At 37.3% G+C, this 15,618-nt stretch overlaps 2 protein-coding genes across 3 annotated transcripts; one reads left to right on the forward strand and one right to left on the reverse strand.

The window, feature by feature from the left end:
- Window positions 1-325: 325 nt before the first annotated feature.
- On the forward strand, window positions 326-3,518 carry lag3 (lymphocyte activating 3). The gene is made up of 8 exons (XM_079469096.1): window positions 326-596; window positions 681-804; window positions 1,110-1,324; window positions 1,430-1,651; window positions 1,744-2,064; window positions 2,206-2,454; window positions 2,857-2,978; window positions 3,158-3,518. The coding sequence occupies exons 1-8, from the start codon at window positions 536-538 to the stop codon at window positions 3,290-3,292; spliced, it is 1,449 nt and encodes a 482-aa protein (XP_079325222.1). The 5' UTR covers window positions 326-535; the 3' UTR covers window positions 3,293-3,518.
- On the reverse strand, window positions 2,513-14,802 carry plekhg6 (pleckstrin homology domain containing, family G (with RhoGef domain) member 6). Of its 2 annotated transcripts, none has more exons than XM_079469094.1 (15): window positions 14,661-14,802; window positions 13,297-13,489; window positions 12,604-12,723; window positions 12,339-12,491; window positions 12,014-12,109; window positions 11,550-11,600; window positions 10,855-11,004; window positions 10,398-10,508; window positions 9,426-9,575; window positions 8,962-9,096; window positions 8,764-8,883; window positions 8,548-8,677; window positions 7,852-7,967; window positions 5,343-6,556; window positions 2,513-4,000 (listed from the first exon to the last, which is right to left on the reverse strand). In XM_079469094.1, exons 1-15 carry the CDS (start codon window positions 14,678-14,680, stop codon window positions 3,823-3,825), a joined length of 2,937 nt encoding a protein of 978 aa, XP_079325220.1. In that variant the 5' UTR covers window positions 14,681-14,802; the 3' UTR covers window positions 2,513-3,822. The 2 variants fall into 2 exon arrangements, with proteins under 2 accessions (XP_079325220.1, XP_079325221.1); XM_079469095.1 differs by having other exon boundaries at window positions 14,632-14,757.
- Between the last annotated feature and the right edge of the window lie 816 nt (window positions 14,803-15,618).

Below are 15,618 nucleotides of genomic sequence, written 5' to 3' on the forward strand. Positions count from 1 at the left end.
CATATTTGCCAAACTAAATAGTAAACATGAATATAAATGTCGAATGTTTTGCATCTGCATGCTACGCTGGAATTAATAAATTGTTTGCGGTGGCAATTTTCCATTTTGTTTTTTATATCAACACATTATGTTTCCATTCTTTCAAGTTGGTGACATACTTTCAAATAAACCTTTTTACGTGGTGAGAGAAAATTCAAGAAAGGCCCTCGGTGAATCCGTGGGAGAAGGAAGTCTCAATTGTCTCATCTCTCTCTTTGTATTATACAATGTTTCTTTCTCTCTCTCTTATTTTTTCCAATGTACGTCAGTCAGACCCCATGTAAACAGTTTCAATATATGCAGGTTCTGAAGTCATGTGACTTGGAAAGCCGGAGAGGAACTACCTACCAACACTACAAACCCACACAACCACCCACCACTGTATATATACCAGAACAATGAGCAGAGACAGCAGACGAAAGCTGAGCAACACAATCACACATGTGAGATACTGATAACAAGATACCTAAAACAAATCTGTAAGGAGGAATCAAACATGCATCTACAGCAGAAAGCACAACTCCTGCTTGTTCTAGGCTTGGCGCTGGTTTTTGAAGGTGATGTTTCTTGATAATTATTTCTCCCAGTATGCATTTTACAATGGTCCATAACTTGCTAACTTTTCTTTTTGTGTTCTGCAGGTGTTAAGTGTTGGGATCAAGAAGTTATTGTGGCTTATGGTTCGGTAGCATTGCTTCCATGTGTGGATGACTCTTCTGCACTTTCCCATCCTTCTGCAGTGTACTGGAGCAGGATAGTAGACAAGTAAGAACCATCATCCATCACTCCATCCATAGCGAATTTAATAAAATACACCAGCTGGAAGATTAGAAAATGCATAATTTGTTTGCAGACTGCATCAAATGATAAAATGTATTCATTATATTAAGCACTTTGTGGAGTAAAAATGTGGTCTGGACTACATAATGTAATGTGTCTGACAGGAGAAAAAAACAATTGTAGGGAAGAGGATGATCCATCCATTACCTTAGATCACCAGGCAACCATTAAAAATGGTCAAAAATGTGGCATTTGTTTTAATTTTGTGTGACTTTTTCTTACTTATCTAGTAAAATGATGACAGTTTGGCGGCGAGAGAAAAGTGGGTTGGAGTTTCGACCTGTCAAATCCCCGTCCCGTGTCTTCTGCCCCGCTCCGAATTTCGGAAAGGGGAATTACAGCCTTCACATCACCGGAGTAACGGAAGAAGATGGAGGACGTTATATCTGTAAGGTTGAAGGAAAGACCTCGATGATGAAAGAAATCATGCTTAGGATTGTTAAAGGTATAAAATGCACACACACACACACACACACACACACACGCAATAAGAAATTATAATTCTTTTGTCTGTGCCCACTCAATTCCTATCCTCATGATTTGTTTGCAGTGTCCTTTTCTCCTCCAATTGTGATGGAGGGCTTCCGGGTGGACACGAGATGCGATATCAGTCCCATACCAAAGATTAGAAGACATCACTGGGAGCTAAATGGCAAAGCCGCAGACAAAGCTGTCCTCTATAGCGTTTCTCAAAGGGACTCAGGAAACTGGACCTGTCGGGTTTCGCACAACAATGTTGTTGGAAAGGCAACTGCATTCTTACAAGTCAGAGGTGAGGGTTCATTTTTAACATTGTGTCCATGACATTGTTCGACATTGTGACGATAACCTAAAATGAGTTGCTAATTCTCGTTCCATCTCCAGGAATCTCCACTCCTCTGGCAGACTCTTCAATGGTGTACGCTGCAGTGGGCTCATCCGTCTCTTTGCCTTGTGTCTTCACCGAGGGTCTGGTCCAACACTCTGGGATCTGGGAGAGAAGTTCAACAGCGAGGAACTCTTCTCTTCCTCTTCCTTCATCCTTACATCAACGGTCCCTTGTGCCTCTCAGTTCTCTGGACAGATCGGCTTGGATAGAGACAGTGGAGAATGGAGATGAAGGGATATACACTTGCTCAGGAATCATGAAATTGGAGAATATAAAAATCAAAGTACAAAGGAGCATGCAGCTGGTTGTTGCACGAGGTGAGTGACCACAACCATGAAGAAAACAGCAGAGCAAAATCCTTTCAAAATCTTGTGTTGCGTGGTTTTCATGTCTAACAACATACACTTCGAGTTCTGTGGAATGCTGAATAGCTGCATCTCTCTCTGGTTCCTCTTTAGTTTTGAGCTCCAGCAGTAAAGGACAGATGACCCTAGCCTGCCATCTCAGCAACTTCAGTCAGGTCACTTCTTATGAATGGCTCCGTGTCATCTATGGAGTAAACAACACTCAAACAGTGACCTCTGTTAGTAAGTCAACGAGTCTGAAGATTCCAAATGTGAGCGAGGAGGATATTGGTGAATGGATGTGCCGGTACTACGGGAAGGATGGACTTCTGGGGAACGTAACTTATCAACTTCACAGGATGGGTATGTTATACAATCATTTTTAAATTACTGAACAAAATATAGTAAAGAATAGTTATATACTGTATATATATACATAAAGAGTTTATTTGAAAACCAGACAATCATATTCTTGCATGTTTTATTGTATTAGTTGACTGTATTATTATTATTATTACTGAATAAAAATAACCCAACTGCAGTTTGATTGATATTACTTGGAAATTGCACAATAAAAACATGATTTCTAAAAGAAATTAAAAACTTTATCTGTTCTTGCAGGCATGAAAACTAAATTTACATAAAATGTACATAAATTGTGTAAGCTTTTGAGATTTAGCGCTGTTAAACACTGTATAACAATTGAATACTGTGTATTTGTATTCATTCATAAAGCACAATGCTCTATTTTGTTGGCTTCTACAGGTGTTCAAATGGGCCAAAGTGGTTCCAAATCTGGAAACAAAGTTGGTATGGTGATGGGATTAGGATCTCTGTTCTTGGTGATGTTTCTGATTTTGTTCCAGTTGTACAAAAATTATCGCAGGGTACGTTCCATTCTCATGTATAACCCCTTATTATCAAAATACTGTTTCTATTCAGTTGTTATTAATACCTGTTTAAATGTTGCATGACAGCCCTGTGTAGCCCTTATTACATTTATGAAAAGACTATTTAACTCTCATTCTGTCTTATTCATTGCCTCTTCGTTTATTCCTACTTGCAGAAGAAGATGGTCCTTCTTTACCCAGCGATGGAAACTATTGTCCATGAAGCCGCCACTGAACAAGAGAGGATAGAGCGATGCCAGGCAAAGTTAAATGAAGCTTGTGGTGGAGATCTTAAATCTGTGTGTGTGTGAACGTGTTTTCTTCATACCGTTTGTTTGAAGAGCAGAAACCTTTGTGCATTACTCTATATGCCATTATTAATGTATGCAGGCACATCTGTTGTTAATACAGACAATTGTAGCAGTCCAGTTAAACTGTAAATATTTCACTGACATTTAAATGTCTAACTTTTGTATGAACTAAGCATGGTGCAAATATATTGTAAATAAATTAATAAAGTAAAAACATTTCAAAGTTTTACATTTTAAACGTTTTGCTTGTGCACAATATAAAGCATTTATATATCTACTTACTATAAAAATAATACACAAAAAAAACATACAGTACACAAATACATTATTTTACCTATGAAGAAAATAAAGGTCAATCTTACATAAAAAAGGTACAGATAAATGCTGTAGATACAGTATCACTCATAATGAATATACTGTATTCATTTTATACTCATAAATATAAAAGAACAGAACCATATACGTCTCCAAACATTTATACACAGTTTACACACAAGTTTGCTTACATTTACAGAGAAAACAGTTTGTAACTACACCTCACTGCATTCTCCTTCATCGTGTCTATCTGGTGGTTTATGTCCTGCCCTCCGGAGCTCATGTTTTCCCTCAAAAAAGTCATCATCATCAAAGTCCTGTAAGTCAAAAACCTCTTCATCGTCAAAGCACCAGCCTGGCCAGTCCACACCCATTCCCTCTAGTGCGCTGTTACTTTAATGGAGAGAACAGAGATGCATGGGTAAATGCCTTTGATAGAGCTAGGATCGATACAATGTCTACCCTGCTATATTGTAGAAAGTTAGAAACATTTATAGTTACAGTATAATATATAATATACGTGACCCTGGACCAGCACCGGTATAATTGTGGCAATAGCCAAAAATACATTTTATGGGTTCTTTTCATGCCAAAAATAATTACGATATTAAGTAAAGATGATGTTCCATGAAGATATTTTATACATTTTCTACAGTAAATATATAGAGTGGATGTATATCAAATATAAATGTCATGAAAGTATAATTCCTGTCGAATCTAAAAATCGAATCAAATTCCTTTATTGCAACTCAACCATATACACAAGTGCAAGAGTAGGTGAAAAACTTGGGTGCAGTTCCGATCAACATGGCGGTATTACAGATATGAGACAGAATTGTAGATTACAAGTAACAAAAAATTACAATACTTTACAATAGATATTATCCTGTACAAATGTACGCAGTAAACATTTGTGTTCAAGTGTATCTGTATTTTCAGGAACTTAAGGGAAAGCCTGACTCCTAATGGACATTTTACAATAGTGCAAAATAGTGCAAAATCCTGTTTGGTAACAACAAACCTAATGTCAGTAATAAGATAATTGTAAGTTTAAAGCTGCAAGAATATTTATTCAAGAGAATTTGACACGATGTCACGCAGAAGAATTGTGTGTGGGCAGAGAGAAGCAATAACGCACATGAAACTGTCAAGTTTCCCGGCTCGGTGCCGCTTCACATTTTACAGTCATAACTCACTAATGGAACAAATCTACTTAAAATGAGAATCTTCGATTTTCCGCTGGACAGTTAGGGTGATTTTGGAGAGAAGATGTTAAAATATACATTTAAATAATATATGCTGAAAATAAAATACGGTGTATACTGTTTTTACAATTTTCTTAAAGAAATGTTAAAGAAAATTCTGACATCATTTACTCGCCCTCTTGTCATTTCAAACCTATATGAGTTTCTTCCACAGAACACAAAAGAAGATATCTTGAAGAATGCCGGTAACTGAACAGCACTGGCACCCATTCACATTTATTGTATGCATGCAAAACCAATCCAAGTCAATGCCAGTTAACAACATTCTTCAAAATATCTTCTTTTGTGTTCCGTGGAAGAAACTCGGTAAATAATGAAGCTGAACACACATTTTACTGTTATCTAAATGATCTGAATGTTTTCCACAAAACATAAATGGAAATGCAAAGTAGCTTATGACTTCAGGCGTCACTGGTGTGTGCGTTCATTCATTTCGTTCATTTATCTGCATTCAGTGCATGTAGACTCACCTCCCTCTCTTCTCATTTTGTGTCCGTCTCTGTGCAGAAGTGGTACTGGTACCCTCCCCCTCTCTGTCTCCTTCACTGGCTGAGGGTGATGGTGAGGAGGGAGGGATGGTGGGAAGAGACAAATTCCTTGCTTTAGCCTTTTCCTCTTTTCCCCGTCTATGTTCCTTTTCCCGCTGCTTTGCTCTCTGCAGAAGGTCCTGGAGGGGGGAAAAGGAAACCTTGGAGTCTGGAGCAGGGTGTGGTGCGGGGTTGAGCCTTTGTGTAGGCCGAGAAGATGCGTGGGAGAAGCTGATCTCTGTGACGGAGACGCTCCTCTGTGCCTTTAGTTTGGGTTTAGTTTCAAGGGCAACTTCCGGTCCCTTCTCAGGTTCCCAGATGGTCTGTGGATCTGGTGATGATATTTTCTCTGTATCATGCCAGAATACTCCATTGTTGTTCATTAAAGATCCCAGCTTTAGCACTCTGTGTGTATCTTGGGGTTTGATGGAAGCGGTAGATTCAATGGTCTGGTTGGTATCAGGGGTTGTATTAGGTTCAGGTTCTTTTCCGCTGTCGAGTTGAACAGAGGGTTGTGGATTATTTGGACGCTGCCTACGCAACCGAGGAGACCCCAACTTCCTGATGAAATTCCCTGATTCCGAGAGAAAATCCTCACCAGAGTTGATAGACAAAGTCTCATTTCTGACTACCTGGTCTTGAGATCCATTGTCTGGGAGATCATTTGAAAAAGAAGTTTGTGGTATGAATTGGCCATTTTTCTCTGTATATTTACCCAGCAACAAGTCCTGATTTGTATTGTCTTTTGGGTTTAAAGACGCGTGTGGTTCACGATTCCATGTAGCTCGCCTTTCTTTAAATTTCCTCAATGAGGGCTCACCTTCATCTGATATAATCAGTCCGCTTTCCATCTTTTCCTTAAACCACCCTCCCTGCGCGGATTGGCTCTGGCCATTCTGTTGACCAATCGGTGGAGAGCTTCTATTCTCCATCACTTGTTGAGTATTACTTTGCTCCACATTATTTATTGTTTGTGTCCCATTTATAGAGATATTTTCAATTTGCTTCAACGGAGGAAAATCACTGTCTGATTCTGATTGGCTGTTAGAATCGTCCTCTTTGTCTTTATTGATCATGAGAGACCCACTCAAGTCTGTGTCATCTGTGTTCTTTTGTGTTTTGTTTGCCTCATTCTTCCTCAAGGCGTCCAATGTTGTCTAAAAATCAACAGAATAACATTTACCTGACCGTTACGCACAACCCAAGTATGATATACAGCAGCAGAAAAAACTAAGAGACCATTCCAAATTTCATCATCATTTCTATATGTATTGTGGTCATTCCAGTCCAGTGTCTGTGGAAATGTTTTACAAAATCAAACCTCAGTGACATAAAGTCATCCAACAGCAACGTGAAAGACTGACAGCATGACAAGACACATGAAAACTGTGTACTTTTAAACTTTTCCTAAATTCAAATATTACTGTTGTATTGCTTAAAAGTGAATATATGAACTTATTTTCTTTGAGGTCAGGAAAAATACAGAGCACTTTCTGCAAATAATTGCAATATATAAAGTATATATACTATATACAATTTATAATTATAATATAAAATAGCATTAGAGAGATTGTTAGTTCAATTTAGTTAGTTGGGTAGTTATTTCACTGTTAGTTTCGTCACACCATAGGACACTTTTACGGTTTATTTGTCAACTACCACTGTCAAAAACTCTAAATTTTAAGGCAGCCAGGTAAATGTTTTTCAATTGAACCGACTTTTTTTTTATAAAAAATGATTTGATTATTTCTGTTTTTCTGTAATTCTGTACTTAACTGAAAATATATGTTGGTTTATATAATCATAAACAAAGGGTGTCACAATATTACATTTTCACTGCACAAATATCATGGCCAAAAGAATTCATAGTAACAATATTATTGCAATAACTAAAAAATAAATGAAATTATTATTGTTATATTTGTTCATTATGCAAAAATTATTTTGCAAGTAAATCATGCTTAACTTAAAAAAAACGTTTACTTGTGCGTTACAACCAGCTACTATGTTGGAGCATCGACCACATTCAGTCCCTGTGCTGGATTACGTACGATATAATCATGTGTGTTGTCTAAACAGTAATGATGGTTATTAATACCACGCAGACAAATATTTGATCCCAAAATAGCTGCCCCCAACTGAGTGAAATTATGATTTCCAACCCTGTCATCCAATCGTTCTTTTTATGTATTCTGTCTATTTAAATCCAGTGTTTATCTAACTTTTAAATTAAAAATTTTGGAGTTCCAAAATGAAGTTACCTCCCAATGTCAACAAATCAAGATTTTCTAAAGGTCAAACAACTTGTTTGTTGCAAAAAGAAAATGTAAGCGCCTTGAGCTCTCTTTTGTTCATGGGAAGTGCCTTGAAGCGGAATGTGAAGCATTCCGTAGAGCCGATAAATGACAGTTCCGGTGTATGGGTTTAACCGTGTGTTTGCTTTGAGTGATACCTGAGCTTCTCGCAGAGCAGACACCCATGTCGAGCAGGTATCTGGACTGGGCGTTGACAGACAGTACACACTGACAGCACAACCTAGATCACCAACCTCCACCAGCACAAATGAATCTACCAAACAGAAGAGGAGACAAGAGAATTCATGTTTTATGTGTGATATTTAAACAGTAAATTAAAAATATAATATATTTTATAAAAATATATTGTATTATACGGTATAAAATATAACAATGACAAGAAGGAACGCATAAATGCATATGCAAATTCAAAGGTAATTTTCCTGTTAGGATGCATAATTGTAATTCAAGTGCAATGGTTCGGTGATGACACTCTGACAATGCACTTGAACTTAAATGAGCATTTCTATGAGCCACACCTTAGGTGGGGACAATTCTGGTTTAAAATGTTCAGAGAGGAACCAGTTTATCTAGTCTGATGTGCCATGACGTGTTTCGATATACATTTCATTACACCAAAACAACGTGCTTTTTAAAGCTCAAAAAGTTTTATTGAGAAACTATTGAAACTATTATGCAGCAGCTGCTTGATAAAATGTATATAAAGTTATGAGCGTAAATTAATGATGACACAAACACTCCATGCTATTTGTGCAAAACTATTTTTATATAATAACTTTTAGGGGGGTTTTGTATATAAAATATAATAGTATTTTCAGGGTGGTCACACTCACAGCCATCTCTGAGCTCAATGCAGTGTATTCTCTCCAGGGCCAGAGGGGGGCGCACTACCTTCAGCTTGTCTGATTTCTTCTGCGTTTTGGTCATTAACAACACATCAGTGAAGAGCAGAACCACAAGCTCCTAACATGAACAAAAAAGCAATTCTGTCAGTTTCAAACTTCACGTAACTCAAACCTTCAAATCATCTGGGTCGTCTTTTCGCTTGCCTTACTGTCCTTCCTTCCTCCGACCTTCAAAGTTTCGTCCAGTATTTGCTTCCGTATGATATTTGGCCCCACCCCCCTGATGGGGCTTGTCAAATCAAAGCAGAAGAACTCTTGAATGTGCTGTTGATAATAACATCTATTATCTTCACTGAAAGTGCGATTTATGGCCTGACTTTGGCATGTTTTTCTTTGGCTTACCTTGTCTATTTCTTCGCTCAGACCTTCTATTTTGTATCCATCTATCTTCTGAGCGACAGCAGAAAGGCCCAGTTCATCATCTTTAAGTTGTAAATAGTCGTTGATTGATGTCAGAAAATGCTCAACGCTGTTTAACTAAGAATTACAAGAGTAGTATATTAGTCAATGGTGCCCCGGAACCGTTGGTCAAAAACATTCTTGAAAATATCATTCTGTGTCTTCAGCGGAACAATGAAATCTATACAGGTCTGGAACAACATGAGGGTAAGCAAATGATTTCAGAATAAACCATCCCTTTAATGCAAGAGTAAAATATTAAATCTCAAAGCATCCAACATAATGATTTGGGATTTCCTCCTATGTTTTTCTTATAGGCTGACACAGCCTTTTCTTGGACAATGTTTTGGCCATAACATCACATATCTTTGAGAGACATTCACATATTCATCACCATTTTGTCTTACCATTCGTTGAAGTGCATTTTGGGTGGGCAGATCTTCAGTGTTCTTCAGAATAGCTTTCAGCAGAAGAGGGTACTTGGTGATTCTCTGGAGAGGTTTGGCTTGCATGTCACCCAGTCTCATGCGCCCACTCTGCGGATGATTCTCAACCCACTGGGGAAAACATTAAGATATCCCCTGTACTGTATATGTATAGGCACGCATATATCTTCATATCAGATTGTGATGGCAGTTTGAATCATGCTTTCAAACTCAACCTTCAAACATTATTTTTGGTATTATGCATGAAAAAGTACCAGTCGCAGTTTTCTCTCCCCCTGAAATAACATTATTGATAATGCGCCCCTCAGGAAATTATTCACCGCCCTAATCTACCACTACAGTCAACCTACTGCAAAAACACATGACCTGACATTTCCTTTCTGCTTACTTTGCATAGCCCCCGTGCAAAAAAAACTAAAACTGGGGAACGTAATGTGGTGAATAGCTCATTTTTGACATGTGGAAAACAAACTCACACCTCACTATAATTTTTCTAATAACTATATTAGGTAGTTGCCATATTCAGCTGATGGATGACAATTTTCCTGTCCTGAATTAGCTCAAGAGTTGTTTATTTATAGCTTTTTGTTGTTTGTGCAGAAAGATTTTATGCTGTGCGTATGAAATGCTTGAACTAGCTTGAAGCTGCAATGATAACTTTCGCCTCTCTAGCAGCACTACCTCTATAAAATGGCAGATAACTTATGTACTTATCTTTAAGAGTGTTGACAAACAACAGACATGTACCGCTAAATCCGAGCCAACAGCTCACTGTATACTTAATATTATCATCTTATCTTCGTGAATTGTGGTAAAGTGAGGAGAAAGTTTAAGCACTGATTGTTTATGCATCTGTTGTATAAAAGTAAAATATAAAAAAAACTGCAAGATGGATAAACAATATCTTTATCACACATTAATGATATACACTACCGAAATGTAGGTGTGAAACTGTGGACTTGTGTCAAGTTGCCTGCGAATAAACTCCACATTTTTGTCCTTTTCCCAAAAGTATTCAAAGTACGAAGGAAAGCGTTCGGGAAACTGTGAAACACGAAGCATGAGTGAAAAACAGACATATTGAAAGACTGTGTATGAATGACAAAAATACAATTGAAACAAGAGGGGTGAAACTATGATCCACAGGCCATATTTCGACCCCAGAAGCCATTTTTTAAATGTAAATATAATTGCTTTTGAGTTCCAAGACAACAATATTACAGCTTACAAAATATTTATAAAAACATTTAGCTAACAATCCATTTATCAAAGTTATGAAAACATTATTTTTATTATATTTATACTTATATGGTTTTAGCTGGATAAGCAAGCTTGTTTTAAAGGGGTTTTGGCCACGTTGTATAATTTATGAACAGCAGCTGCACTGTACCTGCGAACATTCTGCCTCAAGTTTCAGGGGGTCAAAAGGTCGCCCAGTCAGACGGACCTCCTGTAACATGGGATACATCACTTCCTGCCAAAAGAGTCTATGTGCATCAAGGATAGAAGGAAGATTGTAAAAAACCATGGTGGGGGTGACCTGAGAAAAAGAAAGAAAGATAGAAAGAAATATAGAAAGAAAGAAAGATAGATAGATAGATAGAAAAAAAACGGAAAAAATTTATTGACAGGTCATTTTCACCCACACAGTCTACATTGCGAGCAGAATGATTTTCCATCTTGTCCGCACAAAATGTACATATCTCTTTTTCAGTTGTGAAATGACTGGCAGGAGTTCAGCAGAACGCTCTAGATTATTTTGATTAAACAGAATGAGTGATCTCAGTCAGAAGACGCCACTTTATTCAACCACAATTCTGCTGTCACTCACATCTCTCTCTGTCTGCCATTTAGATATGCTGACTATGGATCTCTATAGGGTCATTTCAGACAACCGCAGCAGAACATCTTTAGAAAAAGTGATCATGGTTTTGTTATATTAAAAGTGTAGTAACCAGGAACTGTTACAACCATGGTTAGTCTGTGGTATAGTTACTGTGAGCTTACTACAAATAGAAAACTACAGTTCTTATTGTTGCAATGGTTAATTTCCATAAGGGGGGAAATGAGACAAAGTGCACATACTTCTTGAAGGAATCCATATTTATGACAGTGTGATAAGGCTCCCAGCACGAGCTATGCAGAAATAAACATGTGCATTAGTCAAAGCTTTTGCATTTTTAAAGATGAAGAAAAACATGTTTCATTTAGATGTAAGATGTTGGTTGTTAACATTAGTAAATGCAAAAAAAACATGACCTTATAATGAGCAATAGTAGTTTTTTCCATTTTTCTTCCATTGCTAACGCTTTATTTAATGCCAATACACAAGCTATAACGTTAATGTATTGGCATGAATTTTGATTTAAAAAATGAATCAGTGAGGGCTAAAATTAAAACCAATTTAGACTAAGTACTGTTGATTGTTAGTCCTTGTTAGCTAATGTTTTACAAAATAATGTAATACTAATGTTTATCTTAAAAACTTAATTGCGCTTTAAGTGTCAAAAAATAAATAAAAATGTAATAAAACAAAGGTTATTTTATACCTCTTTAGCAGTATTGAGTTTGTTGATGTAGGTGAGCTCAGTAGAAATCAATTCCCACATCGCCTCCTGCTGGTGTCGCTGGGTTTTTGACATAGACTTCAGAGAAACACAAAACAATGTAGTGTACAATTATAATATTGTAAAACATATTGTTACATAAAAGTAAAACATTGTAGAATGATACAATAGTATTATTTTGTGTTTAATATTATATTCACTCCAGAATTTAAAAAAAGATCTCTGAATTTTGTCAATGTTTTTTAGCCAAACTGGATGCCCTTGACACATAAATCATTTTTCCATCTCTCCCCTAACCCATCAATACCTCATGTGATTTGACTATGTCGGTCCAGCTCTGGTTTAACTTTCTTTCTGTACCCCCCTCTCCCCACGTCCACGTCAGGTCAGAAGGTAACGTAAAATAGTCAAGAACCAGCTTCAGAGTGTCCACCTGCCCCGGACCACCACCCATTCGACCCTAGATGAGAAATATTGAAATAATACAAATGTTTTAGCTGTTTTATTGTGTAAATGCAATAACAGCATGCAGACAAACAGCCCCCATCAAATTGAATTATACAGTGACTTACCTCCTGTGTGACATTCTGGTTGAAAAACACCTGCATTATTGCACCTCTGGGCTTGGCACTGCTCGATGTTCCCCTCACTGTAGAAAAGTCAAGTCCTCTGCTTTTCTTTGGATTGCCAAGCTGAATTTAAATAATGACAAAATGTTAACCCACATTTTGCAGTGACAGCAATCCCATGCATATAAAGCACAACATGATTTAGATCTACACGAACACGTTTCTGCGTGAGCATCTTTTCTATAAGCCATTTTTTTATCCGTAAGCATTGTATTTTAAAGTAAACTATGGTAATCACATCCCTCGCAAAAATCCCAATCTGTAGTAACCATGTTTTTGGTGCATTGATAACTATTGGCAAAATCATGTGTTTTCTATAGTAACCACGTTTTAACTATTGTTCTTGAAAACCATGGTCATTTTATGGTAACCATGTTTTATTTTTTGTTTCAACTGGAGTAAAACCATGTTTTTTTAAACTTTTAAACATTTTTTTAATTCCTAAGGGAAATTAACCATTTGTGACAGTAACCATAACCTAATCATGATATTTGTAGTAAAACCATTGCTGTGTAAATTGTAACCAATCCCCTAAACAAAAGGCCACACATTTACTAAACAAAATGAATGACAAATGAATGCATTTGCGTGCAACAGAAGCGAAAGGCATTCGTGTAAATCCGAGCTAAAAGATACCTGTTGATGGCCTATGGTATGATATCTGTGTTTGTCTTGTGCCATCTTGTGGCTGGCTGATGTTACTGCAACAACTGCATCCGGCGTCTCTTTTTCCGTCTGGCCGTCTTCCTCCCGCTGTCTCTCAGCCCTGACAGGGGCAGTTTCCTCTGGGGCCATTGCGTCACCCGGTTCCGGTCCTTTTGATGGATGACTGAGGATTGATAGCATAACACTTCTGAGAATAACGAGTGTGACATATGAGGAAAGGCTATTGATCTATTAAGTGAGTCATATGTGATCATGCGTCATACATTCTTGCATAACCCATTACAGTTAAATGTTATCAAGACCATTACCAACATGGTAATGTTTGACTTCCTTAACTAATTTAATGTTGTTATTGTTTTCATGGGGAATTATAATAATTTGCGACTTGTTCAGTTTTTAAACAAGCAAATAGCCTACACGGTAAATGTAGGATGGGTACAGTACACATGTAGGCCTACATGTAGCAGCACATTTCATGCATTTCTCTGACGTCTGATTCACATTTACAGACAATATTCACATGCGAGAAATGCAGTAAGCTTATGATTCATAGGACCTGCACACATGTTTGGAGGAAGTTATTAAAATCCACCCACACTGGTTGACATCTCATCTGTCTGTTGCAAACACCCATTCCATTCAGACTTGTCAACACAACTCACAATCATGAGCATGAATGGAGGGTGCACACACATATGTACAGGTCGAATAAAAAGGAACATAAGATAAACTTATAACACCGATCGAATTTCATTTTATAACATGCATTCATATATATATATATATATAGTATGAAGAGTTTGGTTCCAAAAAAATCATCTCAATCTAAAATCATGTTATTTATTATGTGAACATGTTTTTATTGTCTTAGCTGTATTTTTTTAGTTATTATGGCTCAAATCAAAACAAACCAACTGCAGTTTGATTGATGCACAATACTATATAAAACAGACTGAGACCTACACATTTGTAAACGTTCACTAAACAACATAAACATGATCTGTAAAAACACTGATACACATACAACAACAACAACAACAACACTCAATAACCCACACAGACATAATGTAGAAATACGACAGTATTATGACCACTTATAAATCAACCACACAAATTCTCCAATGAAAGTTCTATTATGAGTTTCTGTTTACTTTTAGAAGTCATTTGAAATACATGTTTACATCCATAACCCTATTCTCTCTCTCTCTCTCTCTCTCTCTCTCTCTCTCTCTCTCTCTCACACACACACACACACACACACACACACACACACACACACTCACACACAAACACACACATACATACGTTGACTCTTAGGGATCCCCAGTAGGTACCTGGATTTGACTGTGTCCATGTCACTCAGGCAGGCATGTTTACAGTATTTTTCCCTCTCTCTCTCTCTCTCTTCTGGTTAACTCCGTCTGTCTGTCTAAACTTGCCTTGACGTTGTCTCTCTCACTTTCTTCCTTTAGTAACAGGTTGAGCAAGCGGGACAGGATTCTTCATGCCTCTGCTCCTCAGATCTCCGGCATAGTTGCGTCTCTAGAGGAGAACATGATTGGTGCATTAGTTCTTCTGATGTGATTGACTAGTCCTTTGATCACAGGTTCATAACAACATCATTGTAAAAAGTTTGTGGTTTAGCTTCAAATAGACAAGCACAAATACTGTATGCACACACAGAACAGTCGCAGGGTTGCTTTTATCTCCAAGCATAATTTCAAAAGGGTAGATGGGAACCAGATTTGTACCTATTCTCACCGTGATTTTAAAGGGATCGGTCAACCAAACATAAACAATCTGTCATCATTTATTCACCCTTATGTGATTCAGAATATTTATATGACTCTGTGGTCTTGTGTCCATACAATGGAAGTCAATGGGTTAACAAACATTCTTCAAAATATCGCATGTTTTCTGCAGAAGTAAGAAAGTCATACAGGTTTAGGACAACAACAGGGTGAGTAAATGACAATTTTCATTTTCAGGTTGACTGACCCTTAAAGTGCCCTTTAAGTGCCTAGTTATTCCTATGTGGACTAAATCTAACGTCCAATTTTTACACGAGCAAATCAGATTATTTTACGCAAGCAACACCTTTCACTGTAAACATGCACGTTAAGTGAGATTCTGAGAATATAAAGCAACGGTGCAACACACAGATAGAAAACTTTGTTCGGTGTGCAACCACAACATAAGATTGGTGCAGTTAGTGTGTCGAACAGATGTGAAAAAGTGGTGAGAAAGAAAGAGAAACAAGAGGTGCCTGTGAAATATTAATTCAATTCAGTT

This window comes from Barbatula barbatula (genome assembly GCF_947034865.1).
Source record: "Barbatula barbatula genome assembly, chromosome: 12".
Taxonomy (NCBI): domain Eukaryota; kingdom Metazoa; phylum Chordata; class Actinopteri; order Cypriniformes; family Nemacheilidae; genus Barbatula; species Barbatula barbatula.